This window comes from Pipra filicauda, unplaced genomic scaffold, assembly GCF_003945595.2.
Source record: "Pipra filicauda isolate LSUMZ 115617 unplaced genomic scaffold, ASM394559v2 scaffold462_size518177_pilon, whole genome shotgun sequence".
NCBI lineage: Eukaryota > Metazoa > Chordata > Aves > Passeriformes > Pipridae > Pipra > Pipra filicauda.
Genome location: NW_024104601.1, coordinates 38,609 through 58,604, shown reverse-complemented (window position 1 = coordinate 58,604; position 19,996 = coordinate 38,609). Strand labels below are relative to the sequence as shown.

General features: G+C 52.8%; 1 protein-coding gene across 5 annotated transcripts; it reads right to left on the bottom strand.

The window, feature by feature from the left end:
* Positions 1-19: 19 nt before the first annotated feature.
* On the bottom strand, positions 20-19,662 carry KANSL3 (KAT8 regulatory NSL complex subunit 3). Of its 5 annotated transcripts, none has more exons than XM_039386074.1 (21): positions 19,355-19,662; positions 18,003-18,173; positions 16,732-16,822; positions 15,926-16,111; positions 15,669-15,800; positions 15,123-15,239; positions 14,520-14,621; positions 14,306-14,377; positions 13,449-13,523; positions 12,724-12,881; positions 12,086-12,149; positions 11,237-11,437; positions 10,579-10,735; positions 9,247-9,324; positions 6,435-6,623; positions 4,802-4,874; positions 3,647-3,795; positions 2,860-2,969; positions 2,122-2,341; positions 1,643-1,776; positions 20-134 (listed from the first exon to the last, which is right to left on the bottom strand). In XM_039386074.1, exons 1-21 carry the CDS (start codon positions 19,657-19,659, stop codon positions 45-47), a joined length of 2,874 nt encoding a protein of 957 aa, XP_039242008.1. In that variant the 5' UTR covers positions 19,660-19,662; the 3' UTR covers positions 20-44. The 5 variants fall into 5 exon arrangements, with proteins under 5 accessions (XP_039242008.1, XP_039242009.1, XP_039242010.1 ...); XM_039386075.1 differs by having other exon boundaries at positions 10,579-10,732; positions 19,355-19,661; XM_039386076.1 differs by lacking the exon at positions 6,435-6,623 and having other exon boundaries at positions 19,355-19,661.
* Between the last annotated feature and the right edge of the window lie 334 nt (positions 19,663-19,996).

Genomic DNA, 19,996 nt, shown 5'->3' with positions numbered 1-19,996 from the left:
CCACTCAGATTCCCCTCCTGTTTGATGCCTAGGGGGAAGGAAAGCTACCCCCTCAAAGTGCAGCTCAGATGCTCCAGGCACAGTTGAAATCCATGACCAGTTGAAATGGCTTCCAGCTTCCTGCAAAGGCCCAGCTGGAATTTCAAAGGGAACAACCAACAATAGCTCCGGCTACTGCTGAAAACACAAGAGTTTAAGCCCCCAGCATTATCCCCCAAAGCCTTTTGTAAATCCAGTCTGTTCCAGGAAGCCCTGGATTACGTAACCCTCTGCGCCAGAGGGACAGGGAGCTGATGTCAAGGGCTATAATTAGTTACAAAAACACACAGCTCACCCCATTTCCTGTAAAAGGCAGCTTTCAGTTTGCTTTTGAAGCAACTCTTACACCAGCCACACAATTAAGCCCTGCCTTGAACACACAAGCTCAGCATTGTAGGGAAAAGTCACAGCTCAGGATCAAATATCCACTTTCAAGTGGCACCACATAAAAAATTAACCCTTCCCTAAACCACTCAACCCTGGAGTCAATCTGTGTCAAGTTCCATCACTTCTCCTGGGTATTTAGGGGGTCTCAAAGGTAACAAGGACATGAAGGAAAGCACAGCAGCTCTGATGTTTACTGAAAAGCACAAAAGCTGTTTCCCACATGGATGAGGAGTTTCAGACCTACACAAGTTACTCCCCTGGTGCTCAGGGGGGATCTGAGGGGCACCAGCTCGGGATTCTGAGCTCTGCCTTAGCCAGGTTCTAAGCTCAGCGACTGAAAGAAACTCAGAAGGATGTGGATGCTCCCAAATCTGAGCTTTAACCAGCAGTAAACCATGATTTTGCATGGGAACTCCCAGCAATGACAGATGCAATGTCAGCTCTAACAGGACAAACAAAGGATTTCTGGCTGCTGCTCTTTGTACTCACCCAACTTCCATCCAAAGGCTTCACCTGAAGGGTAATTTTTACCTGGGGATTCAGTAACATGCTGATGGCAGTTTTCCAAGTCTAGCTGGAGATTCCCTTGGTGCAGTATTAGTGTGGGAAGGTTTAGATGGGATACTGGGAATTGTTCCCTGGGAGAGTGGGGAGGCCCTGGCACAGGTTGCCCTGCAAAAACCTTGGAGCTCTTTCCAGTGCCTAAAGGGGCTCCAAGAGCTGGAGAGGGACTTGGGATAGAGCAAGGCAGAATGGCTTCCAATTGTCAGGGGGTAGGGTTAAATGGGATATTGGGAAGGAATTCTTCCCTGTGAGGGTGGGGAGGGGGCGGGATGGAATTCCGAGAGAAGCTGTGGCTGCCCTGGATCCCTGAAAGTGTCCAAGACCAGGCTGGATCGGGCTTGGAGCAACTTGGTCTAGTGGAAGATGTCCCTGCCCGTGGCAGGGGGTGGAATGGGATGAGCTTTAAGGTCCCTTGCAACCCAAACCAGTCCATGATTCTGTGATATCAAGCACAATCAACCCTGACACAGACACGATGATGACTTGGATCTTCTCAACCACCTCAGCAAATCACCAACTCATCACACCCAAGAGATGTGACCAAGAACACTTTCCCCCCCACAGCCACACCTGCCCTTGGACTGCGACAGTCAGAAACAGCTCAAGTGAGCAGTGATGGACATATTCTGTGGGGAAGGGTGTCCCAGATTACCTGAGGGCCCTGTGTCTGCATGGGCTGCTCCTCCAGCTGGGGCTGGATCATCCCCATGGCCGCCTGGTTCAGGGTGCTCACACGGCCGGGCTGCCCTCGCAGGGTCACAGTGATGGTCGTGGGTGCCTTCAGGCCTGGAAAACACACATGGGAGATGTCCCTGAGACAGAGGGATTGTGGAAGCCACAATCAGCAGCTTGGGGGGCACCAGAAGTCTTTTCATCAGAGGCGGCTCCTTGGAAACTGCCAGCACATGTGGTTGTCCATAAGGAAAAAGGTTTGGGAACGCTGGTCTCGGGGTGCTCCAGGCACCTGGATCACCTTCCAGCCTCCCTTCTCCCTCACCCTCAGGGTGCTCCAGGCACCTCCCTGCCTCCTTATCCCTCACTCTCAGGGCGTTGGGGTGTTCCAGCCCAGTCCTTCCTTCTTCCTCACTCTCGGGGGTGTTCCAGATGCCTCCCTGCCCCCATGTCCCTCACCTGCTGCCTGGTTGGAGATCTGGGCCAGCCCTGGCAGGCTGCTGGCCAGCTTGGCCAGCCCCCCATTGGTCAGCAGCTGGTGGATGGCCGAGGGCTTCCCACTGGCTGAGGCCCCCAGGGCCAGGGAGGTGGGCACAGGGATGGTGCGGACGATGGTGCCCGTGTCTGTGGTGATGGCACTGAGGCTCTGTAGGGCTGTGGGAGCCTTCACAGCTGAGCTCTGCAAGGACAAGCAGCAGCACTGAGCACCTGGAAAGAAAGGGGATGAGGCGGTGGCACAGCCTCTCCCTCCCACAGAAGCCAGAGGTGTTAGAGGTCATGGTTTTCCCACTTTTTTCTTGGTCACACGCAGGTTTAAATGCCAGTAAACTTGTCCCTTCCAGTTTGCACATCTCATTTCGGCTTGATACTATGACTGGAAGAAACTGAGCCCACTCCAAATGAAGCCACGCATGAAATCACCTCACACTGAAGGGATGAGCAGTGCAGTGAGAGGTCACAGGTGTGTGTTTTCCCAGAATATCCAGGAGAATGATCCCTGATTCCTCTAAATCCATTCTCCAACCCAGCATTTTCTAGAAGGCTGCCTAGAAACACCTTCCCACAGACCCCTTCCCTAGACCTGTCACTGAGCCTCCCCTCCTCATCTCTCCTGGTCCTGGAGCAAACAGGGCCTTGTCCAAGTTCCCTCTAACTCCAGCCTGCACACAGCTTCCCTGTGGGATCTCCAGTGGATACCTGCACAGGTGGCCCAGCAGCCATGCTGGCAGGGAGGGTGGATGCCTTGGTCCCAATGTCCTGCAGGCTGAAGCTCAGCCCTTGGAGCAGGCTGCTGGCAGATGCTGCTCCTAAAAAAGAAAAAAATCCAGGAAAAGAATCAAATCAGGCTTGCAGAATTCAGCAGCATGAAATTCCAGGTGTGTCCCATGGCTGGAAACCTGCTCTTTAACGAGCAGCAACCCGAGGTTGGCGGGAATCCTCCAAGCTGCTCTACACACATAGTGCCACATGTTTCATAGAATCATGGAATATCCTGAGTTGGATGATCCACAAGGATCATGGATCCAACTCCTGGCCCTGCACAGACACCCCAACAATCCCACCGTGTCCCTGAGAGCGTTGTCCCAACGCTCCTTGAGCTCTGCCAGCCTTGGGGCCATGACCAAACTCTGGGGAGCCTGTTCAGTGCCTAACCACCCTCTGGGGAAAGAACCTTTTCCCCATATCCCACCTAAATCCCCCTAGCACAGCTTCATTCCACTGCTGCAGCTATAAATGGGGTCACTTGTGAAACCCAAGATGCAAGAAGAGGTCGGGTTTGGTGTTTCAAGGCATCATTACATACAAGTGACACAATTATCAGATCAGCTGCTGCATCCCACTGCATCTTCCACAGCAAATCCCTACAAATCCTGCCTCAACCAGACCCAAAGCAACCAGGGAATGCAAGGAAGAGCCTCCACTGAGTGATTTTGAACCTGGTTTACCTTTTACCTTCCCGGGACAGACATAGGGAGGTGGATACCTTGGAGGGCACTGGTTGGCTGGGCCTGCAGGCCGTGGGTGCTGCTGGCCACCAGCCTGCTCTGCAGGGCATGGAATGCACTGGGAGCTGTGCTACTGGGAATTCCAGTTGGAGCGGGGCTTAGTGATGCCTCTGCTGCTGAACTCAGCCTAAAAGAGAAGAAAGAGGCTCCCATCAGTGACAAACCACACAGGGACACAGATGGCACCAACCCAAACAACCAGCAGGACTCCTGAAGGAAGGGAGTTGAGCTACAAGAACCCAAAGCAAGAGAATCATGGAATTGTTAAGGTTGTAAAAGGCCTTTAAGATAATCAAGTCCAAGGGAAGTTTCCCTGTTCCACTGCAGGAGCACCTGTGGCAAAATCCATGGATTTCCAAACTGGAAGGGCTTGTTACAAGCGTGCACCTCTCTGGGTCACCCTACACAAAAGTCGTTGACCCCAAAGCGACACTCTTCCTGTTTAAAACCTATTTTCTATTTAAAACAACTCTTCTCCTCTCTCAGATCACAGAATCTCAAAACATTTTGGGTCCCATTTGAGGGACCTCAAATCCAGTTCCACCCAGGGACATCTTCCACCAGACCAGGTTGCTCCAAGCCCTGTCCAACCTGGCCTTGGACACTTCCAGGGATGGGGAATCCACAGTCTCTCTGGGCAAAAAGATCAGTCAGAGTCTGGTTGCACAAAGCTTGGGTTTGAATTAGAAGGGAAAACAGGCATCAGCATGAGATTCATCCCCCAACAGAAATCTCTATGGGCAGTTAATGACCTTCATGAGTCACTTTGAGGCTTTTCCCTGTCTTTGGGAAAATAAAAGTTTGACTGTCAAAGGGAATTAAGGGAAGGATTAAACACTGAATTTCTGCCAAAGCCACCCCAGTCATTCAAAAGACAGATAACCTGAATTTGGGGAACTACATAAAACATAACCCAACAGCCACAATACCTTCTACTTCTGCCCATTTCTGCCATTCACAGGCTCGACTCCCAGGTGACAACGAGTTTTCAGGAGCCCAAAAGCCTCCTGCCACATGGCAGAACATTCCAGTGAGAAGCAAGAAACCAGAAAGCTCCATATGCAGGACTGCCCCTGTTGTGGTGTTTCCTGTCGAAGAGACCCACAGCTCATGAATCCCAAATTCCCACTCACCTGGGGGTGGAGAGCAGCCCCGAGAGCTCCTTTGCTCCAGACACGGCCATGGGCACCGGCTTTCCGGAGACAACTGCAAGAGAAAAAGGACAATCCTCATTTTCCCTCCTCCACGGGGCTTTAGGGAATTTTTAGGGATCCCCCTCTCACACAAGTACCCACAGGCACGGCCATGGGTTCATCCTGCCCCCAGAACATCTTCTCCAGGAAAAACACACATCCCAAAGAACAAAGTCCAATCAAAACTGCTGTGGAACGACAGCCAAGATTGAAGGATCAGCTTCCAAAGTCTCGGGAATCTCAGCCCCTCGACACCAAATCCAAATCTCTCTCCTAAACATTGTCTCCACTAATCCCCTCCTAAGTTCATCATGGCACAGTTGAACCACCTCAATGGATTTTTGGGATCTGGCTGATGGATTTTGTAAGGATTCTTTAATTAAAGACACTTTACAAAATACACAGGGATGCGACGAGTCACGAGATTTGTTTATTGCGGTGTTTTTTGGGATACAACTGTGTTTGTCTTGTGCTTTCCTCCTGCTCACACCGGGTAAGAGGGAATTCTTGTTTTGGTTCATGTTTTACTTCTGTAATTCATTTCCTTTCTGTGAAAAGAAGTAAAGTTTGGAAAATTAAATAAAATAAAATAAAAAAAGACTCCAGAAAGCAGAGATTTTCAAAGCTGCCCGAAGATCAACTGTAACCTTCCAAAACGATGTGGATTTAGGTACTTTCACAGTTTAAAACAACTGTTAAATTAGCAGGAAAGGAGCAGAATTATTTCTCAGCTTGGAAAAGCTCTGATTTCTGAGCAGAACGGAGACACTTTCAGTCCGTAACCTTATGGATCTGGAGCTCTGGCAGGAGGAAAACACACACTCCAGACAAGAAAACATCCTTCAGGGTCACAGGGAACAGCAGCCAAAGCTTTTGGTCTCTCTTCCAAAGGCTCAAGGGGAAGAAGATGGAGCACATCACCTCTCCTTGGATACAGGATGTATTGTGGTGGGTCTTCCCAGATGCAGAGGTAGGAAAGCTGGGATTTTTATACGTGCGCCAACTGTGTGCTGTGCCAGACTCCAGGCCCCACGGGGCTGAAGTGTCTGAACACACAAAGGTCTTCCAAAGGGAGGAACACGGTTGCCATCCCTAAAGCAGGAGCATATTCCAGGTGGGAGGAGCAGAACCAGAGATGCACCCAACCTACGTGGAGCAAGGGGTCCAGCAGGACCAGCATCCTGCTTCCAGCAGCAGCTCCACACTCAGAGGAAGGAGGGAGTAAGACCAGAGGAAAGTGTAAAACCAGAGGAAGGTGTAAGACCACAGGAAGGTGTAAAATTCACCTCCCAGCTCCAGGCTGCAGCCAAGCATTCTGCTGGAATGTGCAATTCCAACTGCTATGGAAAACAGGATCCTGTCAAGCCCCAACATGTCACACTCCCCCAGCTGCCCCCAAGCCACTCACACCTTGAGCCACCACCTTTTCTGCAGCAAACTCCTCCAAAAATGGCAGCAATAGGTCAATAAATCACAGCTCCCTCCCCTCCCTGCAGGTGCCCCTGAGGGCAGATCTGGGCACAGCCAGGGCCCCGTTTTTGGGTTAAGAAGCAGCTGTGCAGCCACAACTCACTTTCTGCCTGGGTGGTGAGGGCTGCTCCGGTGCCCATGGCAGCAGCATCCCCGTGGGAGACAATGGTCACCTTGATTTTGGCTCGTTTGGAGGATTTGGAGCACTGGGTCGGGCTGGGGGGCTGGTGCCTCTTCAGCTGCAAACGCACATCATCTTTCTCAGCCCCTTCCGAGGGCTCTGGCACCGGAACTGGGGGACACAGAAGGAGCTGTTTGAGCACCTCTAGGTCAGCGCTGCTCCTCTGGGCACAGGAGGGACACATGCCCATGCACACACCTCCTCAGTTCCCTCCATGTCAGCCTTGCCCACTCCCATGCACCAGGAACACGCTTTCCTTTCCACCTCAGCTGGCTCCTGCCTGTCCTGCGCCGAGTTAAGGCCAGGATTTGGCTTAAGCTACTCACAGGCTAAGGCAGGATGGGATGTAACATCTGTCTTGCCTCTGCAGAGAAGGGAAATGGATGTGGACAGTGATACCACACCTCCACATCAACACTTTTCATTTCGAAGTGTGGCACATACAAATCCTGGCAAAAGGCCCCTCCAACATCCCTAATTTCCAGGTGAGGGGATCAAGGTGGAGACTTGCAGAGATGGTGCAGGATCAGAGCTCAGCCTGCTTGCTCCTCCAACACAGCCAAGGGATTTGCACACCTATTATTCTTCCTGGAGCTGGGCAGGTTTTTGGGAGGCACCAAGCAAAGCAGAAAAGGTGCTGCAGCAAAGCCAAGCCCCTCAAAGTCCCACACTGGCACTTGGGGAGAAAACCCACATGTTGAGAGTTCTCTTCCACACCAATGTGTCATTTTGCTGCCACATCCTTGATGTGTCACATCCATTCCATCCTCCCTAAAGCATAAACTTCCCAGGGCCAAAGCCTGTGAAAAAGCACAGGGGACCCACAACAGCTCAGGAACAAGACATAGCCATGAGCTGCCACATCCTGCCCATCCAGCATCCCCCACGATCATCCAGTCCAGCCTGAAATGCTGGGAATTCCCTGTATCCAGATGGTCCTGGGCATCCAAGCCATGTATTCCACAGCCCAGAGGCCAAGATGTACATCCCTTTTTATTTATAAATATCCAGGTGCAGATATATTGTATAAAATATATATAGATATGTGTGTACGTATATATTTACACACTGTGTACCACCTACACACCTCAGAACTGTGGATGTAGGACAGGATTGCAGTCAAATCCCGAAATTTCAGGCAACTCCAAGCATTTTGGGGCTGCTCTGGTCCCCAAGACAAGTGCCAAGCTTGCTGTCCTGCTCTCCAAGGCTGGACCTGAGGCCTGTTCACTCATGCAACACTTTCATGCCTTTGCCCTCCTCCAAACATGCACCATCCAGGCCCAGATGCATCCAGGAAGTCCTCGGAGCCGTGCACAGCCTGCAGGCCCCACAGCCCCACCCAAGGGCCACCAGCCAAGCAGGACAGTGAAAGGCACGTGCACAGGTGTCAGGTGTCCCTCAAAGCATCAACAAGCAGTGACCCAACGTCCCTCTGTGTTCCCACCACTCCAGGGAGGACCCTGTTCTTCCTTGTGGATCCATGAAGCTCCACTCCCCTTCCTGCCTCACATCTCAGGCATTAACAAGCCCAGAGATTTTAACTGGCTTTTGAAGTTATGAACAGACCCCCCCCAGGCTTGTGCCAGGCTCTCCACAGCTCCCACCAGCTGGGGATTCCCCTGCAGGGCTCCAAGTGTGCTCTCTCCCCTCATGGCACAGGGGAGAGCTCTAAGCGAGGCTCCAGGGAGAAAGAAACCCCTAAACCAGGCTCAAGAGGGAAAGAAACCTTTCAAACCACCAGCCTGGGGCAATACCTGCCTCAGGGGTTGATTACCATGGTTGGAGAGTTAAAGGCAACAGCATTTGGGGTGGCAGAGGAACTTCTCACCCAGATCAGCTCTCAGCACCCTAATGGAGTACTGACATACTCATATGACACCACCACAGCCTCCCAAATCCTTGGATTTCCACTTTGCCTGCCCTCCTAACCCCAGATCCACACGTTCACTGGCATTCGTGATGGTAAAACACATCTTCAGATACTATGGATTTCGCCCCTTGATTCCAAACCCTCAGAGCATGACACACTCAGTTACCTCTGTGCTCAACTTGAGAGACTCTAGGACTACAGAGCGCTCACTTCCACATGTCTCCTGGTCCAGACAGTATCCCTCTCCCCGATCTATCACAGCTTCCCAAAGCCACCCCTCTCCCTGATCCATCACAGCTTCCCAAAGCCACCCCTCTCCCTGATCCATCACAGCTTCCCAAAGCCACCCCTCTCCCTGATCCATCACAGCTTCCCAAAGCCATCCCCCTCCCTGACCTCTCTGCTCTAATTCCCTCAGACCAAGCAAAGCTGCTCCACGTGTCCCTTCTGAGTCACTTGGCTGTCCCTTGTTTCTCTCCCACGTGTCTGGGATGCTCCACCACAACCACACATGGTCTCTTCAGGTTGATGTCCATGTCCCCTTCTCACCCCCAGCAAAGAAAAAGGGTTAAACTCGTGCACAAAGCTTTAGTCCATCAGAGCAAACCAGCTGCCAGACACTGCCTTTATCCACTGGGAACAAGGAAGAGCTCGGGAAAAGTCACAGCTCCCAGGTAAAGTGGGCCCTTGGCTCCAGCTCCAAATACAGCAAAGAGGAAGCAAAAAGCAGGGGGACAAGGGGACACGTTGGGCCACATCCCCAAATCAATGCAAGGGGAGAGGAAGATGATGGAAGAAGGGAGCAGAGACAGAGAGGAGGGAGATAGGAAGAGAGACAGCTGGAAGTGAGAGGATACTCACCAAAGAGACATGAAGAGGTGCCAGGAGGAAGAGCTTTCCTCACCAGCATGTTTTGTTTCAGAAAAGCAGCAAACTGAGCTGAAATGAATCAGAGAGAATTACAGGATCACAGGATCTCTGGAGGGGACAGGGAGCTCCAGGGACACCACAGACAGACCTCTGAGCAGAGACAGAGCTCTGGACATAACTCATCCAGCCACAGGCACAACGGAGACACAGCCACCTCTTTCTCATCCCACCTCTCACTTGGAGACCTCTCCAGCCCCACAGCCACTGTGAAAAGGCCCTGGAAACAAGAGCAGGCCTGGCTGGAAGAGCACAGCTAAGATTGGCTCAGTTGCACCAAGGAGCTGAGAGCAGCTGGGAGACGTGAGCCAGCACATCCCTCAGCAGCTCCAGCCAGGAGCAGCAGCATTGCTGACTAAACCAGAGAGCCGTGACACAGCCAAAGACCCAAAAAGACCCACAGACCCTCCTCCTGCCTCCCATGTGCTACCTGGAAACTGTTTCCCTCAGCTACAACAACAAAGGAATACAATCCTTCAGTCCATTGTCTGAGAAATTAAGGAAAATGCAAGCTTCAGCTTCCTCCTGGAGTCTATCCCTGAATTAGGAAAAGGTTTCAGAGGATGTGGAAGGTCACAGGAGACAACAATGAGCCTGTTCAGGTCTGCCCTGGGCAAAGAAATAAGGAGAGAAGGAAGGATGGAGAACTATTGCCCAGGGATTTGCCAGGAGGATCCTCATCCACAAAACCACTTCCTACGCTCCGAGCATTCACCACCACAATGAAGCTGCACAGAAAGGTTTTAAATCAACACTAACAGGACACAAAACTCCACAGGGTGGGTTCTTATTCAGAGCGGGTTTTCCACAGTCATTTACTGCAAGATCACTCTATAATCCCCTAAATCCCACAGTTTCAGTCTCAATTCAACAGCCTCAAACATCACCTGAGCATCTTTATTCTCTCCTGAGCACCTTCAGTCTCTTCCCAGGGAGCCTTCAAGGATTCATGACACTGGACAAGGGGCTCCCACTTCCAAAAGGATTAGAGCAAGGCTACAGAGGGATTTGATGAGCCAAAGTGAAAGTCCTTCCCACTCCCCAACAGCAGGAAGACTCCACAAGCTCCACAAACATAATTCCCAACATAATTCCAACCCTCCAATCCTTTCAGATGGCAGTGACAGGGACTAAGCTGGAGAAAAAGTTGCCACGGGGAGCTTGGAATTCAAGACAGGACTCTGAAGACAAAAACCTCCACACACTAGGACAGAAAAAGATCAAAAATCTGGATGCTAAAAGGGTGGGAAAGCTGCAGGGAATTACCTTGTGCCTGCTTGTGTGTCAGGACTGTGTCTGCCCTCGGCACCTGCCTCTTGAGGAGCTGTGTGGTGCCCACCGGGGGGGGCTTCTGGAGGGACACGGTGGCCACTTTGGTCTTGGGGCTGGAAGTGGGGCTGCTGGAGACGCTGGATAAGTCCTGCTGGAAGAGAGGGACACCTCTTATCCCAACGTTTCCTCAAGTCAGTCTTAACCCTGAGTGTCAGGAATCCTTCAGCTGGAGCACACCTATCTCTGAAGGTTCATTTGTCTCACCACAAGCTATTGGAACAATGGAATTGTTAAGGCTGGAAAAAACCTTTAGGATCATCAAGTCCAACCATAACCCACCACCACAGTCACCACTAAACATATCCTCAAGTGCCACAACCATGTGTTTTTTGAACACTTCCAGGGATGGTCACTCCACCACTGCCCTAGGCAGCCTCTTCCAATGCTTTACAACCCTTTCCATGAAAACTTTTTCCTAATATCCAATCTAACCCTCCCCTGGCACAACTTGAGGCCATCACTCCTCCATATCCTCTTACCTCCATCTTCAACACTAATCACAGCTCTCACCACATATTTCAGTGGCACAGAGGTACCTCTTTACACAACCTCAGCCTTTCCCAGCTGGAATTACCCTGGGAAAAGCTCCCACCTCTGATCCTGAGGGCGAGGCTGGCACTTTGGCTGCGGGGGAGGTAGGTCTGCTGTTCCTTTCTGGCAAGTCAAAGGATAGATCCCTCCTGGTGGAGTCACGGGGCTTTTTCTTCTTCTCAGCATCCAGGTCCCGGGGGTCGGAGCCCGAGTGGCTCTCGGCTCGGGTCAGCACTCCAGTCAGGAAGTCAGCTATCTCATCCTAGGGAGGAGGGAATAAATAGCTGGATTAAGAGGTGGGTAGGTCTCTAACAATGGATCTTCACAGCTTGAAGCAAAGGAGCAATAAGATTCCCAAAAAGATAAATGGATAAGGCTCTGTAGGTTTGATATTCCGCAGGAAGAATCCCTAAAACCTCACAGACAGACCCAAGAATGAGACTCCTGAAGGAACAAATGGATAAGGTTCTAGAGGTTTAATATCCCGCAAGAAGATTCCCTATGAACTCACAGACAAATCAAAGAATGAGATTCCCAAAGGGACAAATGGATAAGGCTCTGGAGGTCTAATATTCCACAGGGAGAACATCTAAAACCTCACAGACTTTGGCTTTCTCATTAAAACTCACACCCTGCTGATTTTGGACACCTGGGAGAGAAATATGATGGTTTCTTCAAACTCCCCAAAAATACCACCTGTGTCCCTTGAGAGACTTAGGAAACTGCTCCTTGTTTAAGGTGCACCACCAGGAATCACACATCTCTACTGAAACAGCCACTTCCAAATTCCCCTCAGGAGACAGATTCCCTTCAATCCAACCAATCCTGGCTGGAACCTTTGGGCATTGAGACATTTCAGCAGGGATTACCCCTTTTTTTGGAGGTGTGAAGGGAAGATCCCCATGGTTACCTGGATGCACCTGTCCACCATGCTCTGGGTCAGGCCTTCTGACTTCTTTTTGGCTTTGCTTATCCTGGGAAATAAAAACAGATGGAAATCAACGTTTGGTTTTCCACTTCCATGCTCACAACATCCTCACCTGAGAGAAAGATTCAAGTGACACAAGGTGGGCCCCTTACCCAGTTACACATTGAGTAAGGCCTGAGTAAGAGCCTTCATGTCACAACCCAAGAGCTGGAAGGATGAGATTGATCCCTCAGAAGTGCCAAGACAAACTTTGAGGAAAAATATCCAGCATCCCAAAGCATTTTCCAAAGCAAATCTGACACTTGAGAGCTCTTTCTCCAGACCCAGCGTCAGAATTTTATGTTTCTTTCTTTCCTCTCCTTTACTGATTTTTCCCACTAGAGATTTCTGATTCGTACGATGCTCTAAAACCTGATCTGTGCTCTGGGCCCAGCTCTAGATCAGGCAACCCCATTCCCATACACAACTGGTTCAGCTTTTTGGTGCAATTATTCCAAACTCACCCAAGTATGGAGCATTTTCATGCCATTCCCACCGAATCTGGGGTTTATTTACACAGCACGCCTAGATGTTGCCCAGAATTCCTGGGAAAAGAGAGTATCCACCTGACAGGGTGTTACCTGAGGTTGTCATCTGCTCCCCCCACCACCACCATGCTGTTGTCTGCCCGGATTTTCTCCCGGAAATCCTCCATGGCTTCGATGTTGCACTGCAGGGAATTCTGCCCAATGACGAAGAGGACGGGGGTCTTCATCTCCAGGAGGGGGTCATCAACATCCTGCAAGAGCACAGGGAATTGCAATCTGGAAGGGCTGAGCCAGGATGAAGAATCTTTGGAGCTGAACACCTGAAGAGGCACTTGGGGTTAATCCCGATGGGATTGACAGTTGTACTGAGTCCAGATGAAAACTGCTCCAGCAAACACCTCCCAGATGGATTTCCAACACCCCCAGAATTAGCCACTGCATTTGCACAGCTCTAATTATTCCCAAGCCAGTCACACACTGCTCAGTTCATAAAGGAATAAACCAGCTCTGATGCCAAATGATACAGTTAATGAGGGACCCAGGGCATGGTTAACGAGGGATCTACACGTCCAGCAAAAACAGGTCACAGCCGAGACAAGCACAGATAGCACCTCTCACACCTGCTATTGCATCAAGAATCCCACCAGGAATGCAACAGTCCCTACTCTAAATGCAACACCTCCTTCAAAGACAAATCACACAGATATTCTGCAAAAAATATGCCAATTTCACTGGACTTCCAAGCCTGATTCCATGAAACAATGTAGGGAGGTTTAAAGAAAAGCAGAGTTCTTTCAACAGCTCCACCTGGTCCTTACCCCTCTGGGGCCATCCACGGTGAGCAGTGGGAATCCAAGGCACACAACGGCAGTGACATATTCCATCACTGAAACCTGGGCAGAGAGAGCAGCACTCAGCATTCTCACAGCACAGAGCATCCCAGGAGCAAAAGCTGCTGTGCCAGGCACAGAAACACTTTCCATAGCTACACTTGGCTTTGGAGATTAAAAGAGTGATTAGAAAATGTTAAATGACTCAAGTTGCTAATGGCCCACAACCACAGACTGGTCAAAAGCAGGCCACGGAAAGAGGAAAGGGACAAGGAGAACCCATCAAGTGTAACAGTCTCTCAAATCCATCTCTGAACTGAGGCTGCCAAGTGGGCTCTGGGAGAATCACAGAACCCTGGAAGGATTTGGGTTGGAGGAGCCTTAAAGGCCATCCAGTCCCATGGGCAGGGACACTTTCCACTATCCCAGGTTGCTCCAAGCCCGGTCGAACCTGGCCTTGAACACTTCCAGGGATGGGGTAGCCACAGCTTCTCTGGGAATTCCATCCCAGCTCCTCGTCACCCTCACAGAGAGGAATTCCTTCCCAATATCCCATCTAATCCAGCCCTCTGGCAGTGGGAAGCCATTCTGCCTTGTCCTGTCCCTCCATCCCTTGTCCCAAGTCCCTCTCCACCTCTCTTGGAGCCCTTTCAGGCACTGGAAGGGGTTCTCAGGTCTCCCTGGAGAGGTCTTCTCCAGGCGAACAGCCCCAGCTCTCCCAGCCTGGCTCCAGAGCAGAGGGGATCCATCCCTTGGAGCATCTCTGCAGCCTCCTCTGGACCTGCTCTAACAGATCCATATCCTTCTTGTGCTTCCTTGACGATGTAAAGGAATCAGGTACTCACGTGACAGGCCACCAAGGCACCCGTGTTCCACCCGATCAGGATGATCTGCTTGTGAGAGAAGTGGTTGTGAATCTACAGGAGACAAAAACACAGGAATGCAGAAGCAGGACAGACAATGAGATGATGCCCTGGGGTAGCACAGCACCTCCAGGAATGGGAATAAGGTCAATGGGAGCACAAAGACTCCCTTATAAACCCGTTACCTCTCCCTCACCTCTGCCACTTTGCCCCTCACAGCCCCAATCATGTGCTCCAGACACTGCAGCACTCCTACCCCACTGCCATTGTTCAGCAGGGAGGTGGCAATGGGAATCACCTGCCAGTGGAGAGGGAAAATCAGGAATTAACCAAGGCCTTACTGAGGACAACAGGTGCCGACAACAATTAGCACAGAATGGAGCCCATTTTACACATGAACTCGTGCTTTCTCTCCTTCTTTACCCTAGGATTCATTTCTAGCTACTAAAACCACAGTAAATGGAGAACTCCCCATGGATTCCCACCAGAAAACATCTCCCCTCACTCCAGTGTATCAAGCACACTCATTAGGAGATGAGTGAGCAGCTCCATAGCCAAGAGGACTAACATGACCTCCAGTCTCCCTTCTCCAACCCCTTCCTACCAGAACCCTCATTAATCCTTAATAACAGTATCAAAAAACCTCAAACACATTGGATTTGGGCAAATCCATCCCTATGCAGTCTCCAATGGCAAACCCTGAGGCTGGCAAGCATCAGCCTCTGCTTTCCAAGGATTTTGGTGCACCAAAGGTTTCTGGAAGCAGCTCTGTCCTTCCCCCAGAGCCAAGCCCACACACCTTTCCCAGGCAGGAGAGCTGTGACTGCCAGAAGCGGTGCCGTCGGGAAGCAGGGAACATGGAGTTGGCAGGGCCAGAGGAAGCGATGAGGATGAGAGGGGAACCAGGCAACTTGCTCTGCAAAGTTCAACAAGAGACCTGTCAGGGAGAGCAACTTCTCTGGAGGGACCTCACTGCCTTCCTGGCTTGCATAGGGAAGCAGGAGGGACCTTGCACAGCTTGTTAAGTGATTGTTTTCCCAAGCCAAAGTTTGGGACAGTCCAGGGCGAATGTGCCCAACAGGAGGACTCCCTGTCATTGAGAAAGTCAAAAACACGGGGAAAAGAGCTCAGGGAGAAGACAGAGGTGGAAAGAAAAGGAGTATGAATTTCCCAAGCCAAAGCTCCCTTGGGATAGCCCAGGGGGAACATGCCCAACAGAAGGACTCCCCATTACTGAGCAAGTCTAATGCGGGGGAAAGAGCAGAGCAGACAGAGGTAGAAGGAAGAGGAAGAATAAAGTTGATGTGGGACCTCTCGCACCCCACAAGCCCCCAGAGGCACTTACTGGTTTATTATGGGACAGGACACCCACTGCTGGGTCCCAAGGCCTCTTGAGCAGCAGGGACAGAGCCTCAGCCCCAGCTGCTCCTGTCTTGGCCGTGGAAGAGAGCAGCATCCTGTCGATCAGCGTGGGGATCTGAAACCAGAGGCCAGGAGGGACTGAGAAAACACACATAAAACAAGGGATAACAATTCCATCTGCGAGCTGGATAAAGGGAGAAGGTCATCCACGACAGCCAAGTTTCCCACTGCTTTTATCACCTTTCCTTTCAGGGTCTGCAGAGCATCCAGGTATGCGGCCAGCACGGGCAGGCTGAGGGTCTCCACCAGTGTCGTGTGGAGCCACTGGATAAGTTTGGTGTCCCAGTTCACACTGGCCAGGGCCTGGCGCACCCTCCGGGCACATTTATCCACCGCTATCCTCCTCAGGACAGGCTCATTGCAAGCCTGGAGACCAGGAAATCCAAAAGGAACAGTTATGGGGAAAATCAAGCATGTCACATGCATCCTGATCCATAGGGAAGTGTTGGCTTGGGCAGCCCTAAGACCCCTGGAAGCAAAGCCCAACATCTGGCCGTGAGGACTAAACCTGTCCTTGGAAGGCAAGTGGAGGCTGAGGGGAGCCCTCCCAGAAAGTCAAAACTTCCTCCTGAGGGGCAGCTCTGATCTCTGCTCTCTGTGACCAGTGACAGGACATGAGGGAATGTGCTGGAGCTGTGTCAGGGGAGGTTTAGGTTGGATATTAGGACAAGGTTCTTCCCCCAGAGGGTGGCTGGGCACTGAAGAGGCTCCCCAGGGCAGTGGTCACAGCCCCAAGGCTGCTAGAGCTCAAGGAGTGTTTGGACGACGCTCTCAGGGCCAGGGTGGGATTGCTGAGGTGTCTGTGCAGGGCCAGGAGTTGGATCAATGATCCTTGTGGGTCCCTCTCAATTCAGGATATTCTATGATTCCACAAAAATCATGGCTCAAAGAAGCCCAGAGCTGCCTGTTCCTTGAGGCTACATGATCCAAAGGCCAAGACTTCCATCCTGGCTTTGCTGAGAAGGACAGATAAAACCAACTCTTACCCCCTCATTGGCCAGGCGAGCCAACCTGTCCGACTGCAGCGCTTTGTGGATCTTGTTAAACAGCTTGTTCTGGGCCATGGTCCACCCTGTCCTGTGGGGAGAGACACACAGGAGCTGTCACACACACGCCTGGGGCCTGAGAGCTGCTGTCCATAAAACAACCAAATTCCTCATAATGCTAACACTGTGGGCTGGAGGGTTCCACAGGGTGGAATTTATGCACATCCTCATTTTCTTTGACATTGGAACATGGTTGAACTGAGGATCTACGTGTAATCCAATGACTCCCCATATCCCTGTCTGTGCTGGGCATTGCTGAGGCTCCTCCATTCCTGGGGACAGTTCTGGGCCCTCACCTCAATGCAGACATTGAGGGGCTGGAGTGTGTTCAGAGAAGGGAATGGAGTGGGGAAGGGGCTGAAGGAGCTGGGGGGGCTCAGCCTGGAGAAAAGGAGGCTCAGGGGGGACCTTCTTGTTCTCTGCAATTCCCTGACAGGAGGGTGAAGCCAGGAAGGGTTGGGCTCTGCTACCAGGGAACAAGGGACAGGATGAGAGGAAACGGCCTCAAGCTGCGCCAGGGGAGGGTCAGGTTGGATACTGGGGAAATTCCTTCACGGAACAGGCCATTCAGCCCTGGCACAGGGGTGGAGTCCACACCCCTGGGAGGATTTAACATCCCTGTGGATGTGGCACTTGGGGACACGGGTTTGTAGTGGCCTTGGCAGTGCTGTGGAATGGGTGGACTCAATGACCTTAAAAATTTGGCTTTTCCAACCCAAATGAGTCTATGGATCTGTACCATCACTCCATGACTCACTGTTCCAACCTCCCCTGAATACATGAGATGGATTCATGGGATGGACAGCTGGAGGAATTTCTTAACAGAAAGGGTGGTCAGGCATTGGAAGCAGCTGCCCAGGGAGGTGGTGGAGTCCCCATCCCCAGAGGTGTCCAAGGAACAACTGGACGTGGCACTCAGTGCTCTGGGGTGGGTGACAAGGTGGGGATCAGGCACAGGTTGGACTCAATGACCTCAGAGGTCTTTTCCAACCTTAATGATTCTGTGATGCCATGTGGGAGAGGTTCACCAGCTGGGCCACCCCCCACCATCACACTCAGATTTCACAGCAGCCAGATGAGTTTGGACACAAAAATCCATTTTCCTTGAACATAGCTCAGTTCAGTAACATCCCTGTGTGTCCAGTCTCACCAAAACCCTCCCAGCACTCCAGGGGGTGCCAGAATTCCCTGTCCCTGCTGTCCCTGGGTACCTGTTGACGTGCTCTTCCCAGTCATCAGGGGGTGGAGGTGCATCAGCATCAGTGCGTGCGAACATGACGTGCCTCTCGCACTCGTTCATCACACTCCGGGCCTTCTGGTTGTCGTACAGGGGCACCGGGGTAGGCGTCACTGTCTCCACGTCGATTGGCATGTCGGCCTCCCTGCCAGGGAACGAGGGTTTAGGGCAGGGACAGATTTAGAACAGGGACGGGTTACCCTGGGCTCTGCTATGGTGGGCACTGAGATTCAGGGACCCTGTTACTCCTGATCTGTGCCCTGGCAGCCCCCTGGATTCCAAACTAAGCTTCCCTGGATGCCCAAACCAAACCCCTGCACCCCCAAACCAAGCCTATCCTGGACCCCAAACCAACCCACCTGGGCCCACAAACCAAGCTCTCTGGATGCCCAAACCTGCTCTTGTCTTCCCAGGCTCACATTCTCCCCTTCCCTCAACAGCCTCTCACAGATCCCTCAGGGCCTGTCCTGCTCCTCCCCTCAGGCCCCCCAAAACTTCCCCCATCCCATGGGACCACTCACATGACTCCAGCCCTACACAAGCCTCTCAGCTCCCCCTGACAGACAACACAGCCTCCCCTCACAGACCCCACCTGCCCCACAGGTCCCTCAGGACCCCTTACAGCCTCTCACCCCAGAGGACCCCCCTACCCACCCCACAGTCCACCCCGGGACCTCAGGGTGCCCCCACCCTTCTGCTCCACAAACCCCACACTACCCCCAGGACCCTCATCCTTCCCTCATACCCCCAGCCCCACACTGTCGCCTCACAGCTCCTCTTCCCACCTCACAGCCCCTCAGGACATGCTCTCAGCCCCTACACAGGTTCCTGATCCCAACGGTCCCCCCAGACCCACAGGAGCCCCGACTCCCCTCACAGCCCACCCATCTGCCACTCAAGACCCCCACAAGCCCCCCAGGACAAGCTCCCAGCCCCTAGGGAGGTCCCTGAGCACCCCCTCCCCTCTTCTCATCGACTCCCCAGCCCCACACAGCTCTCTCTGACCCTCAAAACCCCCACAGGCTCCTCAACCCCCCAGTCGCCTCAGGATCCTCACAGGCCCCCTCACAGCCCCCCACCTGTCACTCAGGGTCCCCCTGGCCCTTCTCCCTCCTCTCACAGGCCCACTTAGCTCCCTCAGGACCACCCACTCGCTCCTCACAGGCCCACCACCTGCCCCTCAGGACCCCCCCTGGCCCCCTTCAGACCCCTCACCCTCTTCTCTCAAGACCCCCCTTCCCCGCAAGCCCCCTAAGCCCCTCGAGACCCCCCCACAGACCCCCCCCCTCCCCCTTCAGTCCTCCCCTCAGCCCCTCGGTGTCTCACGGGGCGGTGCCGAGGTGCCTGCGGGGTGTGATGAAGAGCAGTCGGGCGGGCCGGGCCGCGCTGGCATCGGGGTGCGCGCTCCAGGGCTTGGCGTAGCTGTGGTCGAGGCACACGAGGTCCAGCTCTCGCTCGTGCGCCGACAGCTGCAGCAGCAGCGACGTACCCATCCTGCGGGCCGACCACTGCAGCTCCCGCTCCCTGTCGTGCTCCCTATCGCGATCGCGGTCCCCGTAGCGTTGCGACATGGCGGGAGCGCTCCCCCCCCCCCGCACTGCGCGTGCGCGGGGCCCGCCCCCGCCCCGCATCCGCAGCGCGCGTGCGCGGGGCGGGATGCCGAGGATATCCTGAGGGGAATGAGGGAATCTGGGAATATCCCGATTAGGGAGGGACCTCCAGGGTTCGTGCGATGGTCCGAGTGGGAGGAGACCCACACGGATCAGTCAGTCCAACTCCTGGCCCTGCACAGGACACCGGGCGCTCCCACAGAATATCCTGAGGAGGAAAGGACGCACAAGAATCCGATAATGTCCTGGGGGGAAGGGACACACAAGGATCATCCAGTCCAACCTCTTTCACCACCCCTCAAGTGCACACGAGCGTTGAGGGAGCGTTCCCGTGTTCTCACATTCCCATCGTCTTGCA